General features: G+C 52.6%; 1 protein-coding gene across 2 annotated transcripts in view; it reads left to right on the top strand.

Annotated features, from left to right (window-relative positions):
• The first annotated feature begins 5,893 nt into the window (after nucleotides 1-5,893).
• The window catches only part of Nfam1 (NFAT activating protein with ITAM motif 1), a 34,939-nt gene continuing 16,331 nt past the window's right edge, over nucleotides 5,894-24,501 (top strand). The window contains exons 1-3 of one of the 2 annotated variants that reach the window (XM_051160091.1): nucleotides 5,894-6,081; nucleotides 22,703-22,953; nucleotides 24,255-24,367. In XM_051160091.1, coding sequence (XP_051016048.1) covers nucleotides 6,002-6,081; nucleotides 22,703-22,953; nucleotides 24,255-24,367 — 444 coding nt within the window. In that variant the 5' untranslated portion in view covers nucleotides 5,894-6,001. Of the gene's footprint in view, nucleotides 6,082-12,978; nucleotides 13,145-22,632; nucleotides 22,954-24,254; nucleotides 24,368-24,501 lie in introns of those variants that run through there. The other variant, XM_051160092.1, reaches the window with a different exon arrangement.

Raw genomic sequence — 24,501 nt, 5'->3', positions numbered from 1 at the left:
GCTACCCACCCTGCCCCACATGTCATCCTACAGAATCCTTCATCCCAAATAGCACACACCCTCCAAATCTGTGGCCCTCATGGCTCCTCGATGAATCCTTGTTATAAGTGACTTTTTTTTTTTTTTTTTTTTGAGACAGGCTTTCTCTGTGGCCTTGGCTATCCTGCACTCACTTTGTAGACCAGCTGGCTTTGAACTCACAGAGATCTGCCTGCTTCTGCCTCCCCAGTGCTGGGATTACAGGTGTGCGCCATCGCACCGGGTTTGTAAGTGATTCTGCCAACACCCTCCTCGTACAGAGACCTACACAATAAATCAGCTACCACAGAAGAGACAGGGTCCCACATAGGCTAGTCTAGCCTTGAACTTTTTTTCTTTCTTTTCTGTTTCTTTCCTTTGTTTGTTTTGTTTTCATTTTTCAAACCAGTTTCTCTGTGTAGCCTTGGCTGTCTTGGAACTCACTCAGTAGACCAGGTTGGCCTCAAACTCACAAAGATCTGTCTGCCTCTGCTTCCATGGCGCTAAAGGCTTCACCATCACCACTGTCCTGCTGGCCTTGAACTCTTAATCCTGTCTCCACCTCTCAAGTGCCGGCATCACAGGTGTGCACCACCACACTCAGCTAATTCTCACCTTTCTGTTAATCACCTTATTTTTACCAAGTGGTTTCACCTCTGCCTCTTCAATTCTTCCTTCACCAAACAATTTGGCACACACACACAGACACACACAGAGAGACAGAGAGAGAGAGAGAGAGAGAGAGAGAGAGAGAGAGAGAGAGAGAGAGACATGCCCACTCGCATGCCCACATGCACTCAAGTGTCCACACATAGACATGCACACATGCACACACGCACACACGCACACAGGTGCTTGTGCACTGTACCCACAGGTCCCACAAAATCAGAGAGCTGTGGGTGACTAAAGAGTGAATTTGCCTCAGGGAAGGCTAATTGTTTCCTTAATTGGCTGAGGCTGCCCCTGGAGAGCCTCTGCCTGCAAAGTCCCCAGTTGTGCCTGCAGAAGATGGGGTGGGTTTCCTGGCCGCCAATGAGCCGCTGGGAAGGAGGATCCGCAACCGCGTCCCCCCCCCCCTCCCCAGAAGAGATTAGAAAGTGCTCCTGGAAAGTGCAGCTGTCTGGAAGAAGAGAATTGGCTGCCTGCCCCCCAGGGAGGGCGGTAGCGCTGCTGTGGGGAGGGAGGGGGGGGGTGCTGATCTAGGTTCTGCAGCCCGTGTCCTGCCTATCTCTGACCTCTGTCCTACTGCTCCTCCCAGCTACCATTCAAGTCTGGTTCTAACTTGGCGAGGTGTTGCCCTCTGGGTGGCCCAAGGTTCCTTAGTGGAGCAAGGGACACGGAGGTCTCCTTTGAGAGCATTCCCATGTCAGCCACCAGGTGGCGGCGGCGGCACAAAGCAGTCCCAGGGCTGTCCATCATGGCCAGAAGAGAAATCCCGAGGCACAAGACTCCGTTGGGTTGACAGCTGCTCCCTGGAACCTCCAACAATTAGCTTCCTGGGTGGTGCTTGTTTCTTCCAGTGACACAGCCACGTCAAGAGCCCCACAAGGCGCATGATGAACGTGGAAGGAATGTTGAAAGGGGAGCCACCTTTATTTTTTATTTTTTACTATTTCTAGATGTTTGCCCACATTATGGGTACGTATCTAACGGGCCAGTCCTAGGTGCTGGTCCTCGGCCCTCTGGTCCCTTTGCCATCTCCAAACAGTTCATTTGCTCTATTTTTTTTTCTTGTTATATTTGCAAAATGAGAGTTAGGAGAGCAGCTTAGATTGGAAAGTGAGGGAGGCTGCCAGAGCACACAGGGGCCCAAGAGCTGTCCCAGGAACCCAAATTCCTATCTGTCTGCTTCTTTGCTGTGGGGCTTGAGGCAAATGAGTTGTACTCTCTGGATTTCAGGTCTCCTAACCTGTAAATTAGGGGCAATGGGAATTCCTCCTGCCCTGGGTTTCTGTGAGAGTGGAAGTGGTACATACATGAAAAGCCTTTAAAACTAGGTCTCATTTAGAAAGAACGGCCAAAGATACGGGGCAGCCTGAACTGAGGAGAGATTTGGAAATGGGCCAGCCTGGGCTTCTTGCCAGGGCATGAACCTCCTCCCATCAGCACGTAGGATGATGGGCTCCAGATGGGGTTGTCTGCCTCCGGTGGCAGAGTTTATTCCCTCCTGGGTAAGGAGGTGGCTCACTGAGGGTCAGCTCATGGTTGTGGCAGTGTTCCTTCTCTTGCCTTGTGTTGGTGAGGGTCCCATCAAACCCATCGGCTCGGTGGGCAGCTCAGCAGGAGGCCTGCCCCACCTAACTGGAGGAGCCAGATGGCATTCTTCCCAAGTGCAGGCCCTGTGTTCCTAGGATGGGAAGGTCGCCCTTGCCACTATTGGGTTCATAGGGCACAGGAAAGGCAGAAGGGTGTTACCTCTGACACCCTAGTCCGAAATGGCCCTAGGACTGATAGAATTGATCGCTCTTGTTTTAATCACCAGGTTGGAACAGAGGGCCACTCTTGGCTGGGGTCTCCTTGTTGATAGGTCTTTCTGGGAGCTGGAGTCTTTGAGAGGAAGAGGTAACAGGAAGTGGGTCAGAGGTCTGACTGTCTTGTCCCGGCACCCCTGCATCTGGGAGAGGAACTTCCAAGCTTAGGTCAGGCAGCAGCGGCTGGGCTCAAGTTCTCTTCCTGGGGTAGTTGGAGGGCAAAATTCTGCCTTAGTCTTTGTATCTTGACTGTCTGCACACAAGCAAACTGAATACGGACCCTGGTGATTAGGGAAGTTTTAGTGTCCCTCTACAGGAGGCCCCTTGGGGACTGCAAGGAACATGTACTCCCACGTTCCCTGCTCTACTTCCTCCTTGAGGGCTGTCCACAAAGCCAACCCAGGAGTTCTCTGTGTTTCATTTTTCTTTGCTCTGTGTGCTGTTCTGACCTTAAGGTACTCAGTCTTGAGCAGCGGGTAGCAACCTGTGGGTCACAACCCATTTGGGGGTTAAGCAACCCTTTCACAGGGCTGACTGAGACTACCGGAAGAGCTGGGCATGGAGGCGCATGCCTTTAACCCCAGCACTCGGGAGGCAGAGGCAGGTGGACCACTGTGAGTTCCAGGCCAGCCTGGTCTACAAAGTGAGTCCAGGACAACCAAAGCTACATAGTGAAACCTTGAAAAATGAACAAACAAAAACAAACAAACAAAAACAAGACCATCAGAAACCACAGATCTTTACATTACGATTCATAATAGTAGCAAAACTACAGTTACAAATGAAGATACTTCTGTGCTCACCACAACTTGAGGAACCATATATATCCAAGGGCCGCAGCATTAGGAAGGTTGAGAACCACTGCTCTAGGGTGCTTGCTAGAAATCACTGTCTTCCCTGCGCCCCAGTTTCTGCCCCCTATAAAATGGGAGTGATCTGAGACCTGCTGCCCAGAATCTCCATGGGTGCCAGTTGGAAATGAGAAGCCCATGACAAGTGTTTGGAGCCCACAGCGAGACTGGACCACACAGTCATGCTGAATTGGTCTGGGTTTGTTGCTTTTTCCCATCCCTCCTCAGGATGGGTGCTTACCCTTCTGGTATCCATTTGGAAGGCCAGTGCTTTGAGCCAAGGACGTGCCCAGTGGGATGTAGAGGACAGATGGCGGGGTCAGCGGATGGATGCCTCGCTAGACTCAAACCATGGCTGAGAGGTGCTGTCCCCCGGGCGACCTCATCTACAAAGTCAAGCTCAAAGGCACAGCCCAGAGCTGTGAAGTCTCACTTCTTCCCTATCTTTCTCCTCCGACCTTGAGGGCCTTCGTTCTGTGCCCAGGGCACAGGACAGGCAAAACCAATGACCTGAATGGGGCCCAGCTGGACAGCTGCATGTAGCACTGGGGGGACAGGAAGCTGGAAAGTTGTGGCAAGCTTTTGGTTTCTGAGTATGCCCTGGGTGAATGCCCTAGCCAGAGGGGCTCCTCTTTCCAGGCCTGCCCCTGCCTCTTCCCAGCAGCTCAGGAGGCCCATAGTGATCCAAGGCTTCGGCCTCCACCTTTGCAATCACAGCTGTGCTCATCAGCCTGACTTGGACCAGGCAGCACTTGGCCTCTGGGTAACTCACTTCCTGTACCAAGCATAAAGTCTGTAGAGCTGAAGACCTGCAGGAGACGGGAGAGTGAACGGCTTTTTAGGTGTGCAGCAGGGTCTCACGATGCCTCACTGCCCGCAGCTTAGGTATAGATATGCTATGAGGGACCCGAACGCCTATCTGCCTGGGATGCCAAGCAGTGCCAGGCACAGGCAGGCAGGAGCTGCGAGCTGGCACCTGGGCAGGCATGGGGACAGCCTCAGTGTTGGAGAAGCGGGGCTCTGTGTTTCATGCCGCCTGGCACTCAGGCTCTTCCTGGTGCCAAGTCATGAGGAGACACACGGAGGCACAGACCGATGCCTTTAAAATGTTCCCTCTGTGCACAGAGGCATTAACATGACGTCTATCACCATGGTACCGGGAGTGCTTAGACAATGTGCTCCCCGCAGGAGCTGGGGAGCGGCATGAAGCAGATTACCCATGCTTCGCGGTGACACCCGGGATCATGTATCACCTTGATGGATCAACAGCCAATACCGCCTGGGACCTGGCCCGCCCCTCCGCGCGCTGCATCTTCTTCTATACATATGTCTTCCTCAGCGTGTGGGTGGCCTATGGCTGCTTGCCTCTGCACTCCAGCCTTGGGGGTTCCTGCTCCTGGACACCCCGCAGCTTTTACTGTTACTGTGCGGAGCCAGGGGGAAGGGATTTAGGCAAGACACTGACACAAGCCCCGTGGGGGGACATCAGCCATCCTCCACCATGGTGACAGAAGTGACAAAGAAAATTCAAGTATAAATCTGTCTGGCTTTCCAGTTCGTACCCCCACAGACCTCCTGGTATTGTGGGCAAATTGCTTTACCTCCTTGTGCTGAACTTTCTCAACGGTGAGTTGGTGCTATTTAGGGCTCTTTTGGGTTTGTGGTATTAATGACGAAGGTTGAAGGTTTGTGCTCAGCAGGTCTGGCCCTCAGCCTCCCTCCTGCCGGTTTCCTGCGCCTCCCCCCATCCTCCCACTCAATCCCTACCACTCAGGTAACACAGGCAAATATAGGACCCCAGGACTTCAAGATTTCTCCCTAGAGTGTGCTAAGGATTGGGGCCTGGCAGTAGGCCACCACTAGCCCTGTGCTGGTGCCTCTAAAAAGGTGGGGGCCGTGAGAGAAAAGCTGATGGGGAAGTAGTCAGTGCCTGTGTTTCATTTTTGGGGGAAGATGGGAGTGACTTCAGGTTAGGGAGGCCACCAGGAGGAGTAGGGACAGTTGTGGTGGATCAGGAGGAGTTTCTCCGAAGGGCCCCTACAAAAAGGCCTCACTTGGCCGGTGCTGTCTTTCACGGCCGCCCGGAGGTGTTAGGTGTGCTCAGAGGCTGAGACAAGTGGCTCAGGCCCTTCAGCCCTGTTGTCTGGCCGTGTTCCACCTCACCCCTGCCCCTTTGCTAGGCTCCAGCCACTCCCACACCCTCCCCGAACCCCCCAATCTTCAGGACACCTTATCAGGGGATTGCAGGAACCCCTGAGCAGGTGGAATTGTGGTCATTTACAGGGTTTTAGACCACCACAGCTTTCTGGACAGGGTCCTCCACTGCAAGGGGGCTGAGGAGGACAGGAGTTGCCCTGGGGAGGCTGAGGTTCCCACGTTCTTTTCCTACTGTGTGGCTTGGACACGTTGGAGTCCCAGGCTGGCCCTCCTCATCTGCTGGAACCCTGCCCCCCACTACGGCTGCTCCCACTGTTTCCGAGTGAAGTCAGTGTTATAGAAGAGAACTGCCCATCCAGAAGAGGAACTTAAGGGGGCCCAAAAAAAGGAACTGTGGCTGCCGGCAGGGGCCATAGTCTCCAGTGAACTAAAGAGGAAGGAGGGACTTGCTTTGATCAAGTGTCCCATGGAGAGCTGGCCTCTGTGGTGCGGGGTCCGGGAAGGATGCCTGCACCTTCCCAGCTGCCTCCCAGCCTGGTGGTTCCTCCGTTTGCTGCTGGTGCCCTGGACCCTGCAGCTAGCAGGCAAGTCTGTCTCCTCTCCGCATCGTCCTTGTGCGCGTGTACATCAGAGGGACTTTCATCCAGGCAGTAGCAGCTAATTCTCGGGACCTGCCTCTGGGGATTTGCTGGTTGTGTTTGAACGCTGTAGACTTCACGAGGGAAGCCTTTGGGGGACTGAGAGGAGGTTTAGCTAATGCCTTTCCAAGGTGGCGTTTGACGGGGTGAGGGACAGTGCGGTGCCTTCACCCCAGCGTTAATAGCTTGACAGCATAGGTTGGGCCTTCTGGTCCTTAAACAAGGAGGGTGGGTGCTGTGTTTTGAGGTCGGGTGTGGAGTCTGTGGCAGAGACTGCGCTTATACCACGGCTATGGTAGAACCATCATGTTGAATCTGCAGGTGGCAGAGCTGCCCTGGGTGGTGTTGGTGTTGGGCGGCTAACCATAGAAAGAATGACAGGACAGTATCCAGCCAGAGCATGGCGCCTTGGGACACAGTGCTGTTAAGGCCACTAGAGAAGACCACCCTTCTCACTTCCTAAAATACAGCCAGAGGCTAAGGATTTTCCCCCCAACAGGGTTTCTCTATGTAGCCCTGGATATCCTAGAATTCCCTCTGTACAGCAGGCTAGCCTCCAACTCAGAGATCCACTTGCCTCTGCCTCCCTAGTGCTGAGATTAAAAGTGTGCACCACCACTGTGCTGTGAGGCCAAGGATTTTATGACCAGGAAATCTCTGTTGACCTTTCCTGGTACCAGGCTCCCTTGAACTGGGCGGTCTGGATCCAAAGTAGGCTGTGGGGTAGGGGAGAGTTTGTCCAGGCCCGTGTACCTCCAAGGGTATCTTTCTCAGGATAGCTAATACCAGTCTCTGGCAGTGCTGGGTAACGTCTGTCAGGCACTCTGTGTCCTTGCTCAGGCCTGGCTAGCAGCTGGCCCATGGCTGAGCCATGGCCGCTGTACTGTGGAGGCTGAGTGCCATTTCTTCTATGTATTTATTTTGTAAGAGTGTATCTGTGCCGTGGCTAGTGTGCAGAGGTCAGAGGTCAGCCTTAGGTGTTCATCCTTGCTTTCCACCTTGCTTGAGATCGTTTCTTTCTTTCTTTCTTTGTCACTGCTGTATATTGTTTGTCATTGCAGGCTAGCTGGCCTGCAAACCTCCAAGGATTCTGTCTCTGCCTCCCATCTTGTGACAGGAACCACAGTATTAGAGACACATGCTACCATGCTTTATGTGAATTCCGGGGATTCGAACTCAGGTCCTTACACTTGTGCCGCAGGCACTTTACCCACCGAGGCCTCTGCCCAGTGCCATTTTGGCTTTCATGGGGTGACAAGGAGTTGTTTATACTCCAATTGTGTCATATCCCCCTTTTCATTGATGTCACAGACAAGTATTCTGATAGTCAGGAACTAGCGTCTATTGAACCTTTGCCTAGGCCCAACACTGAGTGCCCTAGGCATCGTTTTACTGTCGGGGAGGCAAACACAGGGTGGTCTGTCAACACATCTGATGTCAGGCAGCAGAAAGGTCAGAGTTTAGGCTGCAGGCCTGGGTCAGCTTCAGCCTTAGCCTTGGCTCAGCTCAAACCCTGCCCAGTGGGTTTTGCTGACTCTGTTGTTCCTTTTCTTTGCAAAGAACAGTCTTCACAGAAAAATTTACACTGGAGCTGGGCATGGTGGTGCATGTCTTTAATCCCAGCACTCAGGAGGCAGAGACAAGTGGATTACTGTGAGTTTGAGGCCAGCCTGGTCTACAAAGCAAGTCCAGGACAGGCAAGGCTACACAGAGAAACCCTGTCTAAGAAAACGAAAGAAAGAAAGAAAGAAAGAAAGAAAGAAGAGGCAGAGGTACAACCCTGTGGCCTGTCTCCTTTAATGTTGTGTGCCCCACTCTGCCCACCTCAGACCTATGTAAAGACAGCCAATAGACAGAACGGACCTGTTGCTAACACTGTGTTTGAACTGATCACCTAAGTGAGAGATTGTGGCCAGTGCCTGTAATTATGAGAATTGGGAGGCCAAGGCAGGAGGATTGCAATTAGTTCCAGATTAGCTTGGGCCACAGAGTAAGATGCTGTCTCAACAACTCTCATTCCTGGCCCCCAAAAAAGAATTTCCACTTAGCCATTTTAACTCAGCGTCCCTCGCGTTCCAGTCTTGTCTCTGTATGGTTCTTCCCTCCCGATGCCAAGGCTCTGAGTTAGAGGAGGCTTTGCTGGCCAAGCAACTGCAGCTTCGGGGAAGCTGTTTTGAAAGAGCATGAGCTACAAACAAAAACAGAATTTTCTTTCTTTCTTTCTATTCTTTTCTTTTTTTTTTTTTTTTTTTTTTTTTTTTTTTTTTGCGACAAACCCTCTGCCACAGAGAAGTTCTCCCTGCTCTTGCATGAGAGGGGAAAGCCTGCTCCCTGGCTCCCGGGGGGCGGGGGTGAGGAACACACAGCCCCCTCTTTTGGTCCAGCGTCTTGCCTATCACAGCTTCTGCTGCTCCTCCACACCCTGTCTCAGGCTTTAAGTGATATCCCCTCCCCCCTCTCTCTGGTTCATGAAATACGCCTTCCTCCTGCCTCAGCTTCCTCCTGAGGACTAGAATCCCAGGCTGGCACGGCCATGCCTGATGCTTTGAGAGCCCTCTTCCTCCTCTCTTCTTCCTTTTCCTCCTTCTCCTCCTCTTCCTCCTCCCTTGTTTCCGCTTCCTTCCTCCTTCTCCCTTTGTTTATTATTATTACCGTGTGGATGTATGTGGTTCATGTGTTTCCTGGTTGTACATAGAGAGCGAGGATAACACAGTGGAGTCAGTTCTCACATTCCACTTTTACGTGAGAGTGAACTCAGGTCCGGGATAACCACAAGTGCCTTACCTACTGAGCCCTATTGATAACCCTCCCTCCCTCCCTTCTTTTCTTTTCTCCCTTCTTTTTTTTCCCTAGGTTTTTCAGAACAGCGTTTCTCTGTACAGCCCTGCCCACCCTGGAACTCACTCCATAGACCAGGCTGGCCTCAAACTCAGAGATGCCTCTGCTTCTCGAGTGCTGGGATCAAAGGTGCATCACTGCCCAGATTCTTCTTTCTTTCTGTTTTTCTTTTTTTAGATAGGATTTCAATGTGTAGCTTGAACTTGTTATATAGCCCAGGCTGGCCGGAAGTCAATGCTTAGCCTCGGCTGGCCTTAAACTCTCTGTCCATCCTCCTGCCTCAGTTTTTCAAATGTGGAAATTGTCACCTCCTTTTGATTGTTATGTGACCTGGGTAATTCACTTACCTTTCCTGGGCCTCAGTGTCTTTGACAAATGTCAGTGCCTTTTCTCTTTTGACTGTTTTCAAACTCTGAGCTTAACTGATTTCTCTTTCAAATGCTCATGGAGGAGGAAGTGGCTCGCAGAGCCTCCCAGGCCACAGGTCTCTAGACACTGCGGGCAACAGAGGAGAACAAGCTCCAGGCCTACTGTCTCCATTGGGTGGAAATCATGAGACTTGTCGCAGGGAGCGGGATCCAGATGGAGCTCGTGTGTGTGCCTCTGACTGTGCTCTCTGGCCTCAGATGTCACCACTCCCTTTGTTCCCAAACATGAATAGTTGCTCTGCTTTCTGCAAGCCAAGGCTTCCTGCCTCCCTTCCTAGCCCTCCAGCCTCTGTCACCACTAGCCTGTGCCTTTCATCTTCGTTTAATCCCAATAAAGAGCTTGGGAGGCAGAGGCCTGCGGAGAGGCAGAGAGGCAGTGCAGAGCTGAGGTGGGCTCAGGGAGACTCTGTGTGTGTGTGTGTGTGTGTGTCGGGGCGGGGGGGGGGGGGGGAGGTTGTCTGCCAGAGAGTGCATTGGCTGGGACCCAGAGGAGCACAGAGCAGGGGCACACTGTCACAGCATGGATAAAGGCTGGGGGACCAGAAACATCGAGAGGTTCTGTTTGACTGGAGAGGGGAGTCTCCCCAAGCAGTGGGATGTGAGGCCGGTTCCAGTAGATTATAATGCCTGTCAAGGGAGGTCCTGGCCCCGCTGCCTTCTTCATTGTAATTGTGAAATGTGATACACCTGCTGGAAAGTACAGGGATGAATAATAAATACTGCCAAAAAAAGAAAAAACCAAAATGTGCTGCCTAAGACATGTGGCATGAGAGAGAACATTCCAGAACATTCTTCCACAGACACTTTTTCTCTCTTTAGAGGCGTTGCTCTTCTGAAGGAGCATGGACATGATGGTGCTAGATGAAGCTGGACCTATTTGCTCATACTCTCCTCAATCAGCACAAAGCCACTTACCACAGACTAGTTTCCCTGTTTTGTTTCAGCACTGAGAGCAAAAACTAGGGCTTCATATACACTAAGCAAGCACAGGACCGCTGAGCCTAGATTGTCTGCTTTTGAACTTGGCATAATGGGTTTCTCTGTGTAGCCTTGGCTGTCCTGGATCACACTCTGTAGACCTGGCAGGCCTCAACATCCGACTGCCTCTGTCTCCCCAGTGCTGGGATTAAAGGTTTGCTCCCTTCCAGCCCCGCCCCCTCGCCCTCTCGCCACCTCCCCCCCCCCCATTCCGCTCCTCCTCCCCCTGTTTTCCCCGGGGCGATGGGCTGTCTAGCTGTTCATCCTGGTTAGACAGAGAGCTCCGACTCTCTCGGACCTGATGCTCATCTCTGGTGTGGGAGCTGCCCTTCCCCTGCTCCTGGTGCCTCTAGACCAGGCTTACGCGTGGTAGGGTTATGGTGCTGGAGTGGCTGCTGAGGCCTGAGGAGGGGGAGGGAAAACTCCAGGTGAGCCCAAGGAGGGGGGGAGGGCGGGGGCGGGCATGAAGTTGGCAGATGGCCTGACCAGCCTGGATTTGAGTTCTCAGAGACCTTGGCCAAGTTACCTGAGCGCTCTCCACCTCCCTTCCCATGCTGCTGAGGTATTCAGGGGCTCTCTAGGCAAACCTTTTGCTAACGAGGACAGGAGGTCACATCCGTCCCGCTGCTGCTCTCAGGATCAGTGTGAGACCTCACAAGTGGGCACAGTGAATGGTTCAGCTTGGTGCTCTCTTCCCAGGGTGAGATCAGTATACACCCTGCCCCCTGGACTCCTCTGGGCCCCGCATTTTCCCCCTTGCCACCCTCTCCTCTGTGCCTGGGGCTCGGGAACCTCACGGGCTGGGGTCTCACTAGAGTCTTCCCACACCTCCTGCAGGTGACAGGGAGTCACTGTCTCTGCGCACACCCACATCAGAGCCTCTGGAAGGCCAGGCCTCATCCTCTCTCTGACACTCTATGTCAGTATAAGGCCTGTCCCAGATGAGGGCTGGAGGGTCCAAGATGGGACAGCTCTGACCTAGCCATCCTGTGGGGACTCTCGGCTGGGACTTGGGGGACCCTGGTTTCACAGAGTCTGTTTGATGAGTGGCTGTGCTTGGGGGCTCTGTTCTCGATGCTAGTGGGCCTGCAGAGTGTTTAGAAGTGCTTGACATGGCTGGACAGCTGCCCCTGCCCTGCCTGAGGATGGCACGTACCACAGTCTGTCTGCTACTGCTGAGCTATTAGAAGCAGGACACAGAGCCAAGGCAGGGGTGGCCTCCACTATGCAGGCTGAGTCTCACGAAGTCAGGGAGGGCACAGTCCTACATTCCGAATGCGTGTAGCCTTTGATTAACCAAGTGCCCTTCTTAAACCTTCTCAAGCCAAGAATCCCAGGGACCAGGAGACTGCCCTGGTCTCACAGCCTCACTTGTAGCAGGTGGCTCTTAGGGGGATGAATTCAATGAGAACCCTCCCTTGCCTTTCAGGACACAGCTGAGCCTGATCTGGGGCAGGTAAGGCTGTGCCAAGGATCTTAGGATCCTTAGGAGGTGAGATAAGAAAAGCTATGGATATCAAAGGCAGCAGGGCAGGTGGGGGGGCCTAGGAGGAAAGGAAGGCACAGAGAGAGGGTCTGCAGGTCAGGAGTCAAGACCAGAAACAGTGGCAGTCCCAGAACAGCCACCATTGTCTTTGCAGCTCTCCTGATGCTAAGAGGCAGCCTGTGAAGCTGTGGTGAGGAAAGGCTGGGGTGAGGGGGTGGAGGAAGCTAACTGCAAGCACAGCATCTGGGGTGCTGGTGGTAGATGGAGCCTGAGGAATAGCTATGGGAACTTGTGCAGTTTTATTTGTTTGTTTGTTTGTTTTGGCTTTTCTAGATAGAGTTTCTCTGTGTAGCCTTGGCTGTCCTGGATTCGCTTTGTAGACCAGGATGGCCTCGAACTTACAGAGATCCACCTGCCTCTGCCTCCCAAGTGCTGGGGATTACCGGTGTGTGCCACTGTGTCTGGCAGTGTGCAGTTATTTTTATTTTTATTTTTATTTTAAGGACAGAGTCTCATAGAGCTCGGACTGGCCTCAAACTTGATAATCTATTCAAGGATGACTTTGAACTTCTGACCCTTCCGCCTTTACCACCCAAGCCCTGTGATTACAGGTGTGTCCTACCACACCTGGCTTATACCATGCTAGGGACTGAACCCGCTGCAGCTTGGCGCATGCTAGGCAAAGCCCTCTGCCAACTGAGCGACATATCCAATCCCCCGGCTTGTGTTTTACAAGGAGACAGAAGGGAAGAAAGGAGAAGCCAGATGAATCACTTCTCTGGTGGAGGTGGCCCAGGTCTACTGGTTGGAACTCTGTGGCATCCTCTTGTCCTTTTTCTCAAATAGAATGACATTCCCCTTCTAATAGAAAAGCTCCCAGAGGCTATGCCTGGGTCCTAGCCACCCTCCAACTCCTCCAGCCTCTTCCAACCTCTTCCAGACCTTGATGCCCTGCTTATCCTAGCTGCAAACCCTTTTCTCTCAGTATTTCCCCTTCAGTGCCCCCCTGCCCTGGTCCCCACCCCCACCCCGACACAGTGCCCTGTGGGCAAGATCTACCCAAAGAGCTTTCTTGCGCTTAAAACTCTCCTGCCCGCCTGCCCGCCCCTCCCCCACCCGGCTGCCTCCTACACTCTTTTCTTCCTTCAAAGTTCAGCCTGGTAAAGAGATGGGAAAGAAAGACATCAAAATGTTCACAGCTTCTCTGTCGGGGTGGCGGAACTGCAGACAAGTCCGCCTTTCTTCTTGATCCTTCCCTGTGGTTTCCAGGATCTCCACGGTGAGCAGATTGCACTTATACGGAGGGAGGTGGGGGGGGGGGGTTGGAGAGGAGGGACCTGAAAAATTCAAGTACAGAAAACAATGACCCAGTGCAAGGGTTCCCTTTTCAAGAAGCTTCCATCCCCTCTCAGGATGGGTAGGGTCCTGTCCTGGGGGTTTCTACACCCATGGAGACGGTCCCTCTATTGTTTCATTTTCCAGCTGTGTCATTCAGCCCCCAGGGTGTGGATTGGGGGGGGGCGTGAAGGATTGAGGGCGTGTCCTCTCATCCGCATTCAAGGACAAGGGTCCTGTCTCCACCACTTCGCTCTGTTACCATCTCTGCCCGTCCACATACTCTTTTGAGGGTACAGATGTGTGGAAAGGTGGACACCCAGGTCTCACTCACCATCTTGCCAGTAAAGGGGGTTCAAAGGGAAGCCACTCCTGTCAACACTTGAGAACTTAATCCAGGCCGAACAATTGACCAAATGCTCACTTGGCTGCTGCCTCCCCGTGGCTATCCTAAGCTCTTGAGTCTGGGGTCTAGAAATGTGAGAACTGGGACAAGGACAAGCTGTGGAAAGGGCCGGGAGCCAAGCCACATCTGTATGCAACTGTGATTCAGAGGTGTTGAGCGACATGACAGCCTGTCTAAGCATGCCATTTGGAGAACATTAGCACTCAAACCTCCGTAAGACACCCACCGTTCAAAGGTCGCCTTCCAACTCCTGCACCAGCCACTTGGTGCCTGCTGTGTCAGGAATGACTCAGGATGCCCTGCGGGGTGTCCTGAGAGTCACACTCAGGCACATGGCTGGGGCCTGGGGACAAGCCAGCAGCCGGCAGTCTTCCCTAGGACCCTTTAGAAAGTCCTTTCAAGAGTCACAGCTCTGAGAGCTGTCAGCACGGGTGGGAGGGCAAACCCCAGGCCTCGTATAAAGACCGTGGGAATGGCTTTCTTCTGGAGCTTGAAATCAAAGTGTTTTCCTTTAAAAATCGACCTGAGGCAGGGTGGATCCCTTTGATCAGCACGCCTGGGCCCTGACTACTCGCACAGGGCCGTGGGAGGGATTGAGTTACAGGCAGAGCTGGGAGCCAGCCAAGGCTCAGGAGGGGCTGCTGGATTCTGCAGAGCTCACCGCCGAGGTCAGGCAGCTGGAGCAGAGTTGGGGTGAGATGGGGGTGAGGTGAAACTTTAAGCACTTACCCCCTGCTCCTCCAGTAGGTGGGTTTTCCCAAGATTATTCCTCTTATCTGCCTCCTCCTTAAAGAGCTACCGTCTGCCCTCTGAGGACTCTGAGCCTTGTTACAAGACCATAGAGGGTTCATGGGTTCACTTCCTCTCCATAGGGCCATAGGGTTTCCTGGAGCTAGGCCAATGCCAGCAGCTCCCCCTAACGCTTAGAGAATCAATTCTGAGTGTTGCTTTCCCTCAACTCCTCCATGTGGCCAGCCCTGTCTGTATAACCCACATTTAGGGAAGTGATCTCTTTTCCTTCTTTCTTTCTTTCTTTTTTTGTGAAGCAGGGTTTCTCTGTGTAACAACAGAACTTGCTTTGTAGACCAGGCTGGCCTCGAACTCGCAAAGATCCTCCTGCCTCTGCCTTCCGGGTTGCTGGGATTAAAGGTGTGCGCCACTACCGTCCAGCAGGGAGTATTGCTGTCATTTGAGTTTTGCTTGCTCAGACATTTTAGAAACGGGCAGCAGAGTCCATCGTCTCAGGAAGGGGACCTGGATGTGAAGAGGGTTACTCCAAGATCAGGGACTGTAGGCTACAGTAACCCCAAATCAGAAGCCGCATGTTTTAGAGCGACCCTGTCTGAACCCAGTTGAGAAGAAAGGAAACCAGGTGACACACGAGGGCCCAACTCCTTGTGAAATGTGCCCTCCACATTCTGTCCTTTATGACTTGCTTGCCTTGCCCCTGTGAATTGATTTCAGACTCCTTCCTGGGCCTCCTCCAAAAGGGAGCCCCTGCTTGATTGGGAAGGGCAGGGGTGAGGCTGAACCTGTGAGTGTCTGGGAGAGCAGGAAGGGAGGTAGCCAGAGGGGTGTTTAGCTGGGTACACCAAGGAGGAAGACTGCTGGGAGGTTCTCTGATTGCAAATTGTTCCCTGTCCTGGACTCAGCACAGAGATCGCTGGAAACTTCACCCAGCCCCGCCATCAGACCAAGCAGCTACAGAGTCAGAACCAGAAAGGGAAGAATCAGGAACCAGGGGTAATAGGCTAAGTCTTTCCCAGTCAGGAGGCTGAACACAGGCTGGGAGGAGGCAGCAGCGGGAGGCAGAGCTGTCAGGGGGTTGGGGCGCTGGGGAGGAGTTACCCTTCCAGCCTGCCCCTCACACACAAACCAGACATCCAGCTGCAGGCCTCCAGGCCAGGCCAGCAGGTGATGCTCCAGGGTGACACCCACCTCAGTGTTCAGTCAGGGAAGGACCTCAGGTAATAAGACAAAACTGGGTCAGGACAGGCCTGTGGTGGGTGTGTCACTTAAGCTGGGAGTGTGAAGTCCCGCCATAACCCTGAGGCTGGCACTGGTGCTTTTCCATTTTCCATTCCAGAGAAGAGCTCCTGGAGTCCAGAGACGCAAAGATACTTGCTCAAGGTTGCACAGCTTTTAAGTGGTAGAGCGAGGATCCAAATCTGGGCCTGCTGCCTCTAGTTCCTGGGTGCCTCTCATCCACACGCCAGTCTGTGGCTGGGCTCTATGCTTCCTTGTAGCCCTTGGAGCTGTAGAGAGCTGAGTGAGTTTGCTTTGAGCTGCTCTTGGGGGGTGGAGTGGGTGGGCTGAGCAGTGAGTGGCCTGTGCTTTCTAGTTGGAACTGTATGTGAGGACAGGGAGAGACAGAGAGGACTTAGAGACCAAATGGGACAAAGCCAGACTGGGCACAGAGGCTAGGCCAGTGATCCTCAACCTTCCTAATGCTTGTGACACTTTAATACGGTTCCTCACGTTAGTGCTGACCCCCAACCATGAAATTATTCCGTTGCTACTTCGTAACTGCAATTTTTCTACTGCTATGAAAAGCAAATATCTGTGTTTTCTGATAGTCTTAGGCTGCCCCTGTGAAAGGGTTGTCTGATCACACCAAAGGGTTTGGAAATCGCTGGTCTAGGCCTTTCCTCTCTCTGGCGCTGTTCCTCTATCACCCCCTGCATGTACCCCTGAAGCTTCACTCTCTGAGTGGGTGCTCCCTCCCTTTTTTTTTTTTGAGACGGGGTGTCTCTGTGTAGCCTTGGCTGTCCTGGACTCGCTTTGTAGACCAGGCTGGCCTCGAACTCACAGAGATCTGCCTACCTCTGCCTCCTTAGTGCTAGAATTAAAGGCGTGCACCACCACTGCCCAGCTGTGCCCCCTCCCTTCTATTCCCTGCGTCATCCCATCAACCTTGGGCTCACAGGCTTCCATCCAGAGCTGTTCCTGTATTGGAGTAGTGGGGCCCTCCATCCCACCCAACTTGACTTTTTAGTTTCCCCTGCCTCTACCTTCACACAGGTGCAGGGGCATATGTCATCCAGAGGTATGTACCATCCCCATATACATCCATACACACATGACCTTCATGCTTCCTGTTTCCCTCTTTGTAGCTAGGCCACCACCGCACAGCTCCCCGGCTCCCATCCAGACAGACAGACAGACAGACAGACACACAGACACACACACACACACCACACACACACACACTACCCTCCCATTACCTCTCTCTTCCTTCCCAGCCAGGTCAAAAGGAGGTGCTTCCAGCAGCTGCAAGGTAGAAAGTTCATAATCCCCCCCTTGCCTTCTCACCCACTACCCTCGTGGAACCCTGCCATGCCCCATGCCCACAGCCTTTCTGACCTCACCAAAGTGGAGGCCTTAGGTCCCTTCCCTTGTAGGGGACAAACAAGGTTTCTTGGGACAGCCCCTCTGTACCTGGTTTGTCTGCCTTGAAGACCTGTGGAGCCCTGAGCGCGACCAGAAGAGCCACTCTGACTTGTGTCAGGGCCCTTTGGACCCTCAGCAGTTCTGGACTCTCTGAGGACGTCTCTGTCTTTGGTCACTTGAAATCACCCATGATTCCTAGAGCTTCAAGTCTCGAGCCCTGTAACGGCCACGCTGACCTTGCCAACTGCCAAGGTTGGTCCCACACAGCTGCCAGTCTGTGGAGGGTGGGGCCAGGTCTCCTCATCTCTCTCTCCCACTCAGACACCTGCTCTATCTTTCCCCATGGTTGCCCTGGGTGGAAATAGAGCAAGGAGAACCATGGAGGGTCAGGGTGATTGTAATTCTGCAAATTACAGTGACAAGAGGTTCCACTTAAGCCAGGCAGGGTGGTGCACACTTTCAATCCCAGTGCTGGAGAAGCAGAGGCAGGCAGATCTTTGAGTTCAAGGCCAGCCTCGTCTACAGATTGCATTCCAGGACAGCCAAGGCTAACACAGAGAAACTCTCAAAAAAAAAAAAAAAAAAAAATCCCCCTTAAAAAAAAAAACAACAAAAAACCCAACAAAGAAACAAACAAACAGAACCACTCAGACACACTCTATGGTCCTCTCTCTTCTCAGCCCCTTGAAATCTGGGGTGCATTCAGTGCCGCTTCTGGGGTGCTTAGCTCCAAAGACAGCTGCAGGAACAGACGTGCAGAAAATGCCCAGCCAGCTCCCTGTCCTGACCGCATCGTCCTGTGAGTGACACGCTGCCAAAGTTCAAAGATCCATGAGCCAGAGGACATGTAACCAACCTGTCCGTGACTAGACTGCTCAAATATGACTGCTGCCAGGATCTGACAGACTGTCTTCCGCAGCTGCTGGCTCCGGTGTCTGGCTCCTCCAGGAACCACTCACCCCCATCCTGCGCCTGTGGCCCCTGCCCTTCCCCTCAGCAGAGTCAGGTGAAGGGTAGTTCCAAGCACAGCTCCACTGTTTGTGAATCCTATAGCTTTGATCCCCTATGACTCCCCTTTCTTTTAGCATGTAATTTGTGTGTGTGTGTGTGTGTGTGTGTGTGTGTATGTTCCTTCCTCGGGCATGAGTGTAGCTGTCAGAGGATAATTTGAGGTGCTCTGTTCTTTTTTTCTACCACGTGGGTCCCAGGGATCGAACTCAAGCCATCAGGCTCAGTGACAACCATCTTCCCCACTGAACCACTTTCCTTTTGTTTGTTTGTTTTTGTTTTTTGAGGCAGGTTTCTTTATGTACCTCTAGCCATCCTGGAACTCTCTCAGTAGACCAGGCTGGCCTCAACTCACCGAGATCCACCTGCCTCTGTCTCCTGAGTGCTGAGCTTAAAGGCACGCGCCACCACTACTCTGCTTCCACTTTTTTTTTCTTTTTGAGACGTTAAAAAATATTATGTCTACAAGTGTTTGCCTGAATGTCTGTGCACCATTTGCACTAAGTGCCTGCAGAGGCCAGAAGAGGGTGTTAGATCCCCTGGGGCTAGAGTTACAGATGGTTTGTTGTAAACTGCCGCTCAGGTGCTGGGAATTGAACCTGGGTCCTCTGGAAGAGCAGCAGCTAACACTCTTCTTGTTTTGTCTTTGTTGGTTTTGTTGTTGTTGTTGTTGTTTTGTTTGTTTTTTGTTTCTTTTTTGAGACAGGGTTTCTCTGTGTAGCCTTGGCTGTCCCGGACTTGCTTTGTAGATCAGGCTGGCCTTGAACTCAGAGATCTGTAACAGAAGTTTTTGTTTCTTTGTAAACTCAGTTGTGTTACGTAAATATGTTTTTGTTCTAATCCCAAGTGTGGGGTTTTAATTTGAGCTTTAGCTTGCCCACACCTGTCAATTGTCATGTGAGCAGTGTGGCTTTTGCCAGCTGCAAGAAGAGGGGTGTGGCCTAGTGCTCCGAGGGGGTGTGGCCTAGGGCTTGGGGGTGTGGTCTAGGGCTCTGAGGATATAAATAAGAGCACAGAGGGCATGTGACATTGGTGTGTGGCATGTAGCAGTTTGAAGAGATCAGAGATAGACAGAGAGAAATGCTTTGGGGCTCAGAGGCTTGGAAGAGATTGCGGGTTGTGACTGCTGTTGACGGAGACAAGTATAGCGCAAAACTCAATTGACCCTAAACAGCTGGAAGAAGTAAAGGGGCCCCCTCTCCCCACTAACCTTCTCTCTTCTATGCAGGGCTGGGAGGTTGGAAGGGAGGTTGAGGCCTAAACACCCCCAAATAAAGTTGGGTTTAAAAGAAAGAGCGTTACAGCGATCCACCTGCCTCTGCCTCCCTGAGCGCTGGGATAACAGATGTGCCAGGCTCAGCTAAGCTAGTACTTTGTTGTTGTTGTTGTTATTGTTGAGACAGGTTTCTCTGTGTAGCCCTGGCTGTCCTGGACTCATATCGTAAACCAGGCTGGCCTCGAACTCACAGGGATCCACCTGCCTCTGCCTCCCTGAGTGCTGGGATAACAGGTGTGCTGGGCTCAGCTAAGCTAGTACTTTTTTTTTTTTTTTTTTTGGTTTTTTGAGACAGGGTTTCTCTGTGTAGCCTTGATTGTCCTGGACTCACATTGTAAACCAGGCTGGCCTCGAACTCACAGCGATCCACCTGCCTCTGCCTCCTGAGTGCTGGGATTAAAGGCATGTGCTACCACTGCCCACTCTTAACTGCTGAGCAATCTTTCCAGCTCCATATTGAACTATCTTGCCAGCCTGGCTCTCTGGGTATTTTTGTTTTTGTTTTTGTCTGTGGAGTGCGGTTACTATAACTGCCTCATATCATTCTACCTGTGTCCTACCTGGCTAGGGTAGATTTTTCTATACATGTTTTTTTTTTCCTTCTATTTCTTATATACCCACTTCCAAGTCTCAGAGGTCTTCAACCCCAGGCACCTTCCCCGCCCCCTGTCCCTCCCCTGCCACTCTACCTTCCTCTCACCCCAGGCTTCTTTGCTCATCACACAGGGTATGCTGACAGGCCAGCGAGGACCTGCAAGCTCCCTGGTAACCCTTCTGAATTTGTGTCTGTGTTGGGGGGCACAGCAAGTGCTAGAGGAAAAGGTTTCGTGGACTTAGAATTTCTGGGGGCTCAGGTGTAGCTGAATGGGGGCTGCTTCTCACTGGCAGACAAGTAGGGCAGGGGGCTGAACACCCACAGGTAACTAAATGGTCCAAGCTATGGGGTGCTGACACCTCAGCAAATGAGGGACAGTGACAGACTGCATCCTCAAGCCAGTGTCCTGAGATTCCTCCTGGCTCCAGAGTAGTGGCATTGCTTCCGTTACGTAGAAGGAGCTGTGCCGTCTCTTCCCTTCAGACACAGCACTTTCATCAGGGCCCAGAGTTCTCATTCCAAAGTCCCTATGTACTATGGCTGGCCAGAGCCAGGCCTTGAATTTTCATCACTGTAATCCTTTAACCTTAAAGTAGAAGATGCCACGAGGCTGTAAAACAGTAGATGTCTAGAACTGTAAAGATCAGCTTAATTTCACTAGCGGACTCCATCATTTTCCAGAAGGGTGCCTTGAGTCAGGGAAAATTTAAAGACAATTAGATGGATATCCTCCTCTCAGGAAAAATGGGAAGGTAGCTTCCTTGTGCTGGCAGCATGTCTACCTCCCCTCATCTGAGAGGGACCTCAACGCTGGAGAAGCAGAGGGCTGACCACTTTCTAGGTCTCTTTTCTAGGATTACAACTTCCACCCTTCAGCCGGGCGTGGTGGCACATGCCTTTAATCCCAGCACTCGAGAGGCAGAGGCAGGAGGATCAATGTGAGTTCGAGGCCAGCCTGGTCTACAAAGTGAGTCTAGGACAGCCAAGGCTACACAGAGAAACCCTGTCTCAAAAAACAAAACAAAACAAACCAACAAACAAACAAAAAATAGAGGCAATAGGAAGGGGGTGCAGGTAAAGGGGCCCCAGATAGAGAACTCCTCAGGTAAGGGACACAGGTGGTGGGGTTCATAGACAGGCCACAGAGAGGACAGCTGTAGGTACAGGGAGCCGCTGGCAGAGCAGCTGCAGAAGGGGCTGGGTGACAGGTGAGCTGCTGGCAGAGTGGGCGGAGCTTGCAATCATTTGTAGTTCGTTCCATCCTCATGTACTTTCCAGTCCACCAGGAACCCTGGGCAGTCACTCCATAGCCTCTGCCCCCCACCTGCTCTACCCAGCCTGGCAACATTAAAAGCCTCTTAATGACAAAGCCAGAATACTGCTGTCTTGACATTATATGGCACAAATAGCATACTCAAGCCATGGCTGCTCTGCCACAGAGGCCAGAGAGCAAGAGGGCAATGCCACATGAGGGAAGCCCGGAACCGGGACTCCTTGCCAGGGAAAGGGCCTGGGCACCAGATTAGCCAATACTCCCAAAGTGACCATTGTCCTACTCTGACAGTGAATAGGGCACAATGAATGCCACCTGTTCTTTAGGGGTGGGGTGTCTCTTAGAGGCTCAACAGCAAATTCAAAGTAGTAGCCCATTCAAAACTGTAAGGCCTCACTGGAGGATCCTCTCCTCCTTCCCTGGAGTCTTCCAGAAGGCCCGGCCTCCTCTGAAGGCCCCCTCCCCCACAGCAGAAAAGATGAAGAGGCCAGAAGAGGCCCTTCTGGCTTCACTACAGCCCGCGCCACAGGCAGGAGGCCCACAGCTCGATTTCCACAGCAAAATAAATCTTGAGACCTTCTAGGCGTCTCAAAACGCACGATCTTCTCCCGATTAACAAGCCAGCCTGCCTGCTCTTGGCTGCTTGCTGCCGACCTCAATTTAAAAACTGTCTGCTGTTTAGCTGCCGGAGAGGAACGGCCCTGGAGGCATAGAATATTGAAGCTGAGAGCCCTGCGTTGCCAAAGTCAGGGCGCTGTGGCTGCTGACCCTGCTCCAAATTTGAACATCATCCCAGAAGCCTGAAGGTGGCTGCTGCCAGACTGGGTGGCTGCTGCGTTGGGGGGTGGGGCTTAGACTGTTTGCGAACAAGTGTCTCCAAGGGGGGGGGGGGATGTTTGTGGCGGACCTGACCTTGTGGTGGGATTTGGATGCAGGTCTGCGGTGGCGCGGAGGACAGCTCCATGTGAAAATGGCTTGCTATACCACATGGGGACTTGACAAAGTTCTCTGAGCCCCGACTCTGGAAAGGCAGCCCGCTGGCCAGTCTTCCCTGCTGGTAGAGCTGTAGGAAGACCTGCTCCATCGCCATCCCTTTCCAGGAAGTGCTTGGGGTGTCCTGCCTTCCCCCTTTCTTCACTTTGTCACTAGCTTTTGGCTCCTTAGTTCTCTATGTGGAATACATGGGGGCACCTTTTGTCCTGTAGGAAGGAGAGGAGTTAGGAACTCTGGGGTCCCCTCAGCCTGGGGTGCAGTCTCTGGTTTACTCCAAACTTGTTGAGGAATCTGACTTAATGGCTGACCTCCTGGACTCTCAATTTTCCTCCCATCAAGGCTCTTTTCTTGCCTGGCTGCCTGCCTTGTGTTAGAGAAAAGGAGTCTGTGAGAATCACCCTGTGGGGCCCACGTGCAGGAGGTGCACGTGGGCTGAGGACATTTCCGATGAGCTGTCATTTTTACCCTGTTGTCCCCCTCCCCCCCAACAGGAGGGATGTCAGTGACCTATCCCGGCCTCCCTATCGTGGTCTCCCTGGCCAACACGACTGTCTTCTTTAGCTGCAGAATCAACTACCAGAACATTCCAGGATTCAAGGACTTCACCGTTAGCTTCTTTTATGTGGACCTCCATGGCAAGAGAAGTTCGGAGAAGCCGATTCACTGCCAACACAGTCCTGGCGCAGAGAACCAAACCGTGGATTGCGTGGTTGGGCTCAGCCTGCCAGGTGCATCAGCCACTGGCACTTACTACTGCTTAGTCAAGGGGCCGCTCGAAATGCAGGGTGATGGCGTCTTCATTCTGGTCAGAGGTAAGGCCTCCTCTCAGATCCTTCCAGGGAGAAGGAAATGCAAGGGTCACCTGGCAGTTTCTCTGCCACATCTTTCAGCTTTGCAAACAAACCGGAAGCACCCCCAGAACACCCTTGCTCTTCTGGCATGCCAGGCACCTACCCTACCTGTCTTTGTGTTGAAAGAGAAGGGGCCCAGTATGTCGATCTGCCTTTAGCCACTTGGACAAGTGACTTGAGAGAGGTCAACTCGGCCCATTGGTGCCAGAATCCCATTAGCAGTGCAGGACAGTGAGGGGTTTGGCATGTGCATACACTGACTTGGTTTTGTGGGTGTCTCGCTTGAATGGGCATTAGCCTCACATCATCCTGGAAGTAATTCCTAGTCATCATTTTCAACAGTGTGGGAACTCCTCCCCTCCAAACTTAACATCAAGCCATGATCTAAGTCTTGCTCCCCCCTCCTCTATGAGTCACCTGGAAGGGAGTGGGGACTTCAGAGTCCCTCAGACCTGGGTTTGAATTCCTGACTTACTACCTGACCGGATGTGACTTTTGGCCTGACCTTCACAGCAGTGCTCTGCCCATCAAAGACTTCAGCAATGTTGCACAGGATGGGCTGCAGCCTTGGGGTGGGAGGCACTTGCTAAATAGCTATTATGGGCCCAGAAGTGGGTCATCTTTCTGTATATTTCCGCCAGCCAGATACAGGCAGCAAAGAATGGTGGTGGGAGAGTTCAGGAGGAGGAGAAGTTTGTCCCTTGTCTATCCTTGGTGCCACTTTCCTTGTCAGTCCCAATGTAAGCCTGTCTCCCCAAACCTCCACAACACACACGTATAGCCATTATTTTCAGATACAGGGAAAGAGGTCCCCAAAGATGAAATGACTCACCCAGGATCCCAGAGGCAGCCCTCGGCAGTGCCAGATCACTGAGGCAGGGCCACTAAGGGAGCAAATGACCTAGTCCTTGTCCTTAGAGTAGCATGGCAGTCAACATGGCCCTGAAGGGTCCCAGGGGGCTCTTGACAAGGCTGAGAGTTGTAGAGAGCTAGAAACGAGTCAAAGGCTGGGCGTGGTGGCGCATGTCTTTAATCTCAGCACTCAGGAGGCAGGGGCAGGTGGACTGCTGTGAGTTCCAGGCCAGCCTGGTCTACAAAGCAAGTCCTGAACAGCCAAGGCTAACACAGAGAAACCCTGTCTCAAAGAAAAAAGAAAAAGAAATGGGTCAAAAGCAATGCGAGGCTTGGGGCTAGGGGCGGGTGAGCCAGGTAGGCCCTTCGTTTCTTCTGGGAAACTCACCCTCTGCTCTCCTCCCTCCCAGACACAGGGTACCAGCCACCTTCATTTAAGGTCCAGGAGGCCTTGATGTTTACCTTTACCATCCTGCTGAGTGTTCTGAGTGTACTCGGCACAGCTCTGCTGCTTTGGAGGAAGGTGAGGACCACATGGACACACAATACGTTCTGTGGAGTCTTGCCCCATCCACCCACACTATGGAACTGGGGAGGCTTCCAGGACCATAAGGGTTGCCCCTATTCCATAGGGCACTCTAGACTCTGGGGAAGACA

This window comes from Acomys russatus, chromosome 17 (genome assembly GCF_903995435.1).
Source record: "Acomys russatus chromosome 17, mAcoRus1.1, whole genome shotgun sequence".
In the NCBI taxonomy this organism is placed as follows: domain Eukaryota; kingdom Metazoa; phylum Chordata; class Mammalia; order Rodentia; family Muridae; genus Acomys; species Acomys russatus.
This window is presented reverse-complemented; position numbering and strand designations above follow the sequence as displayed.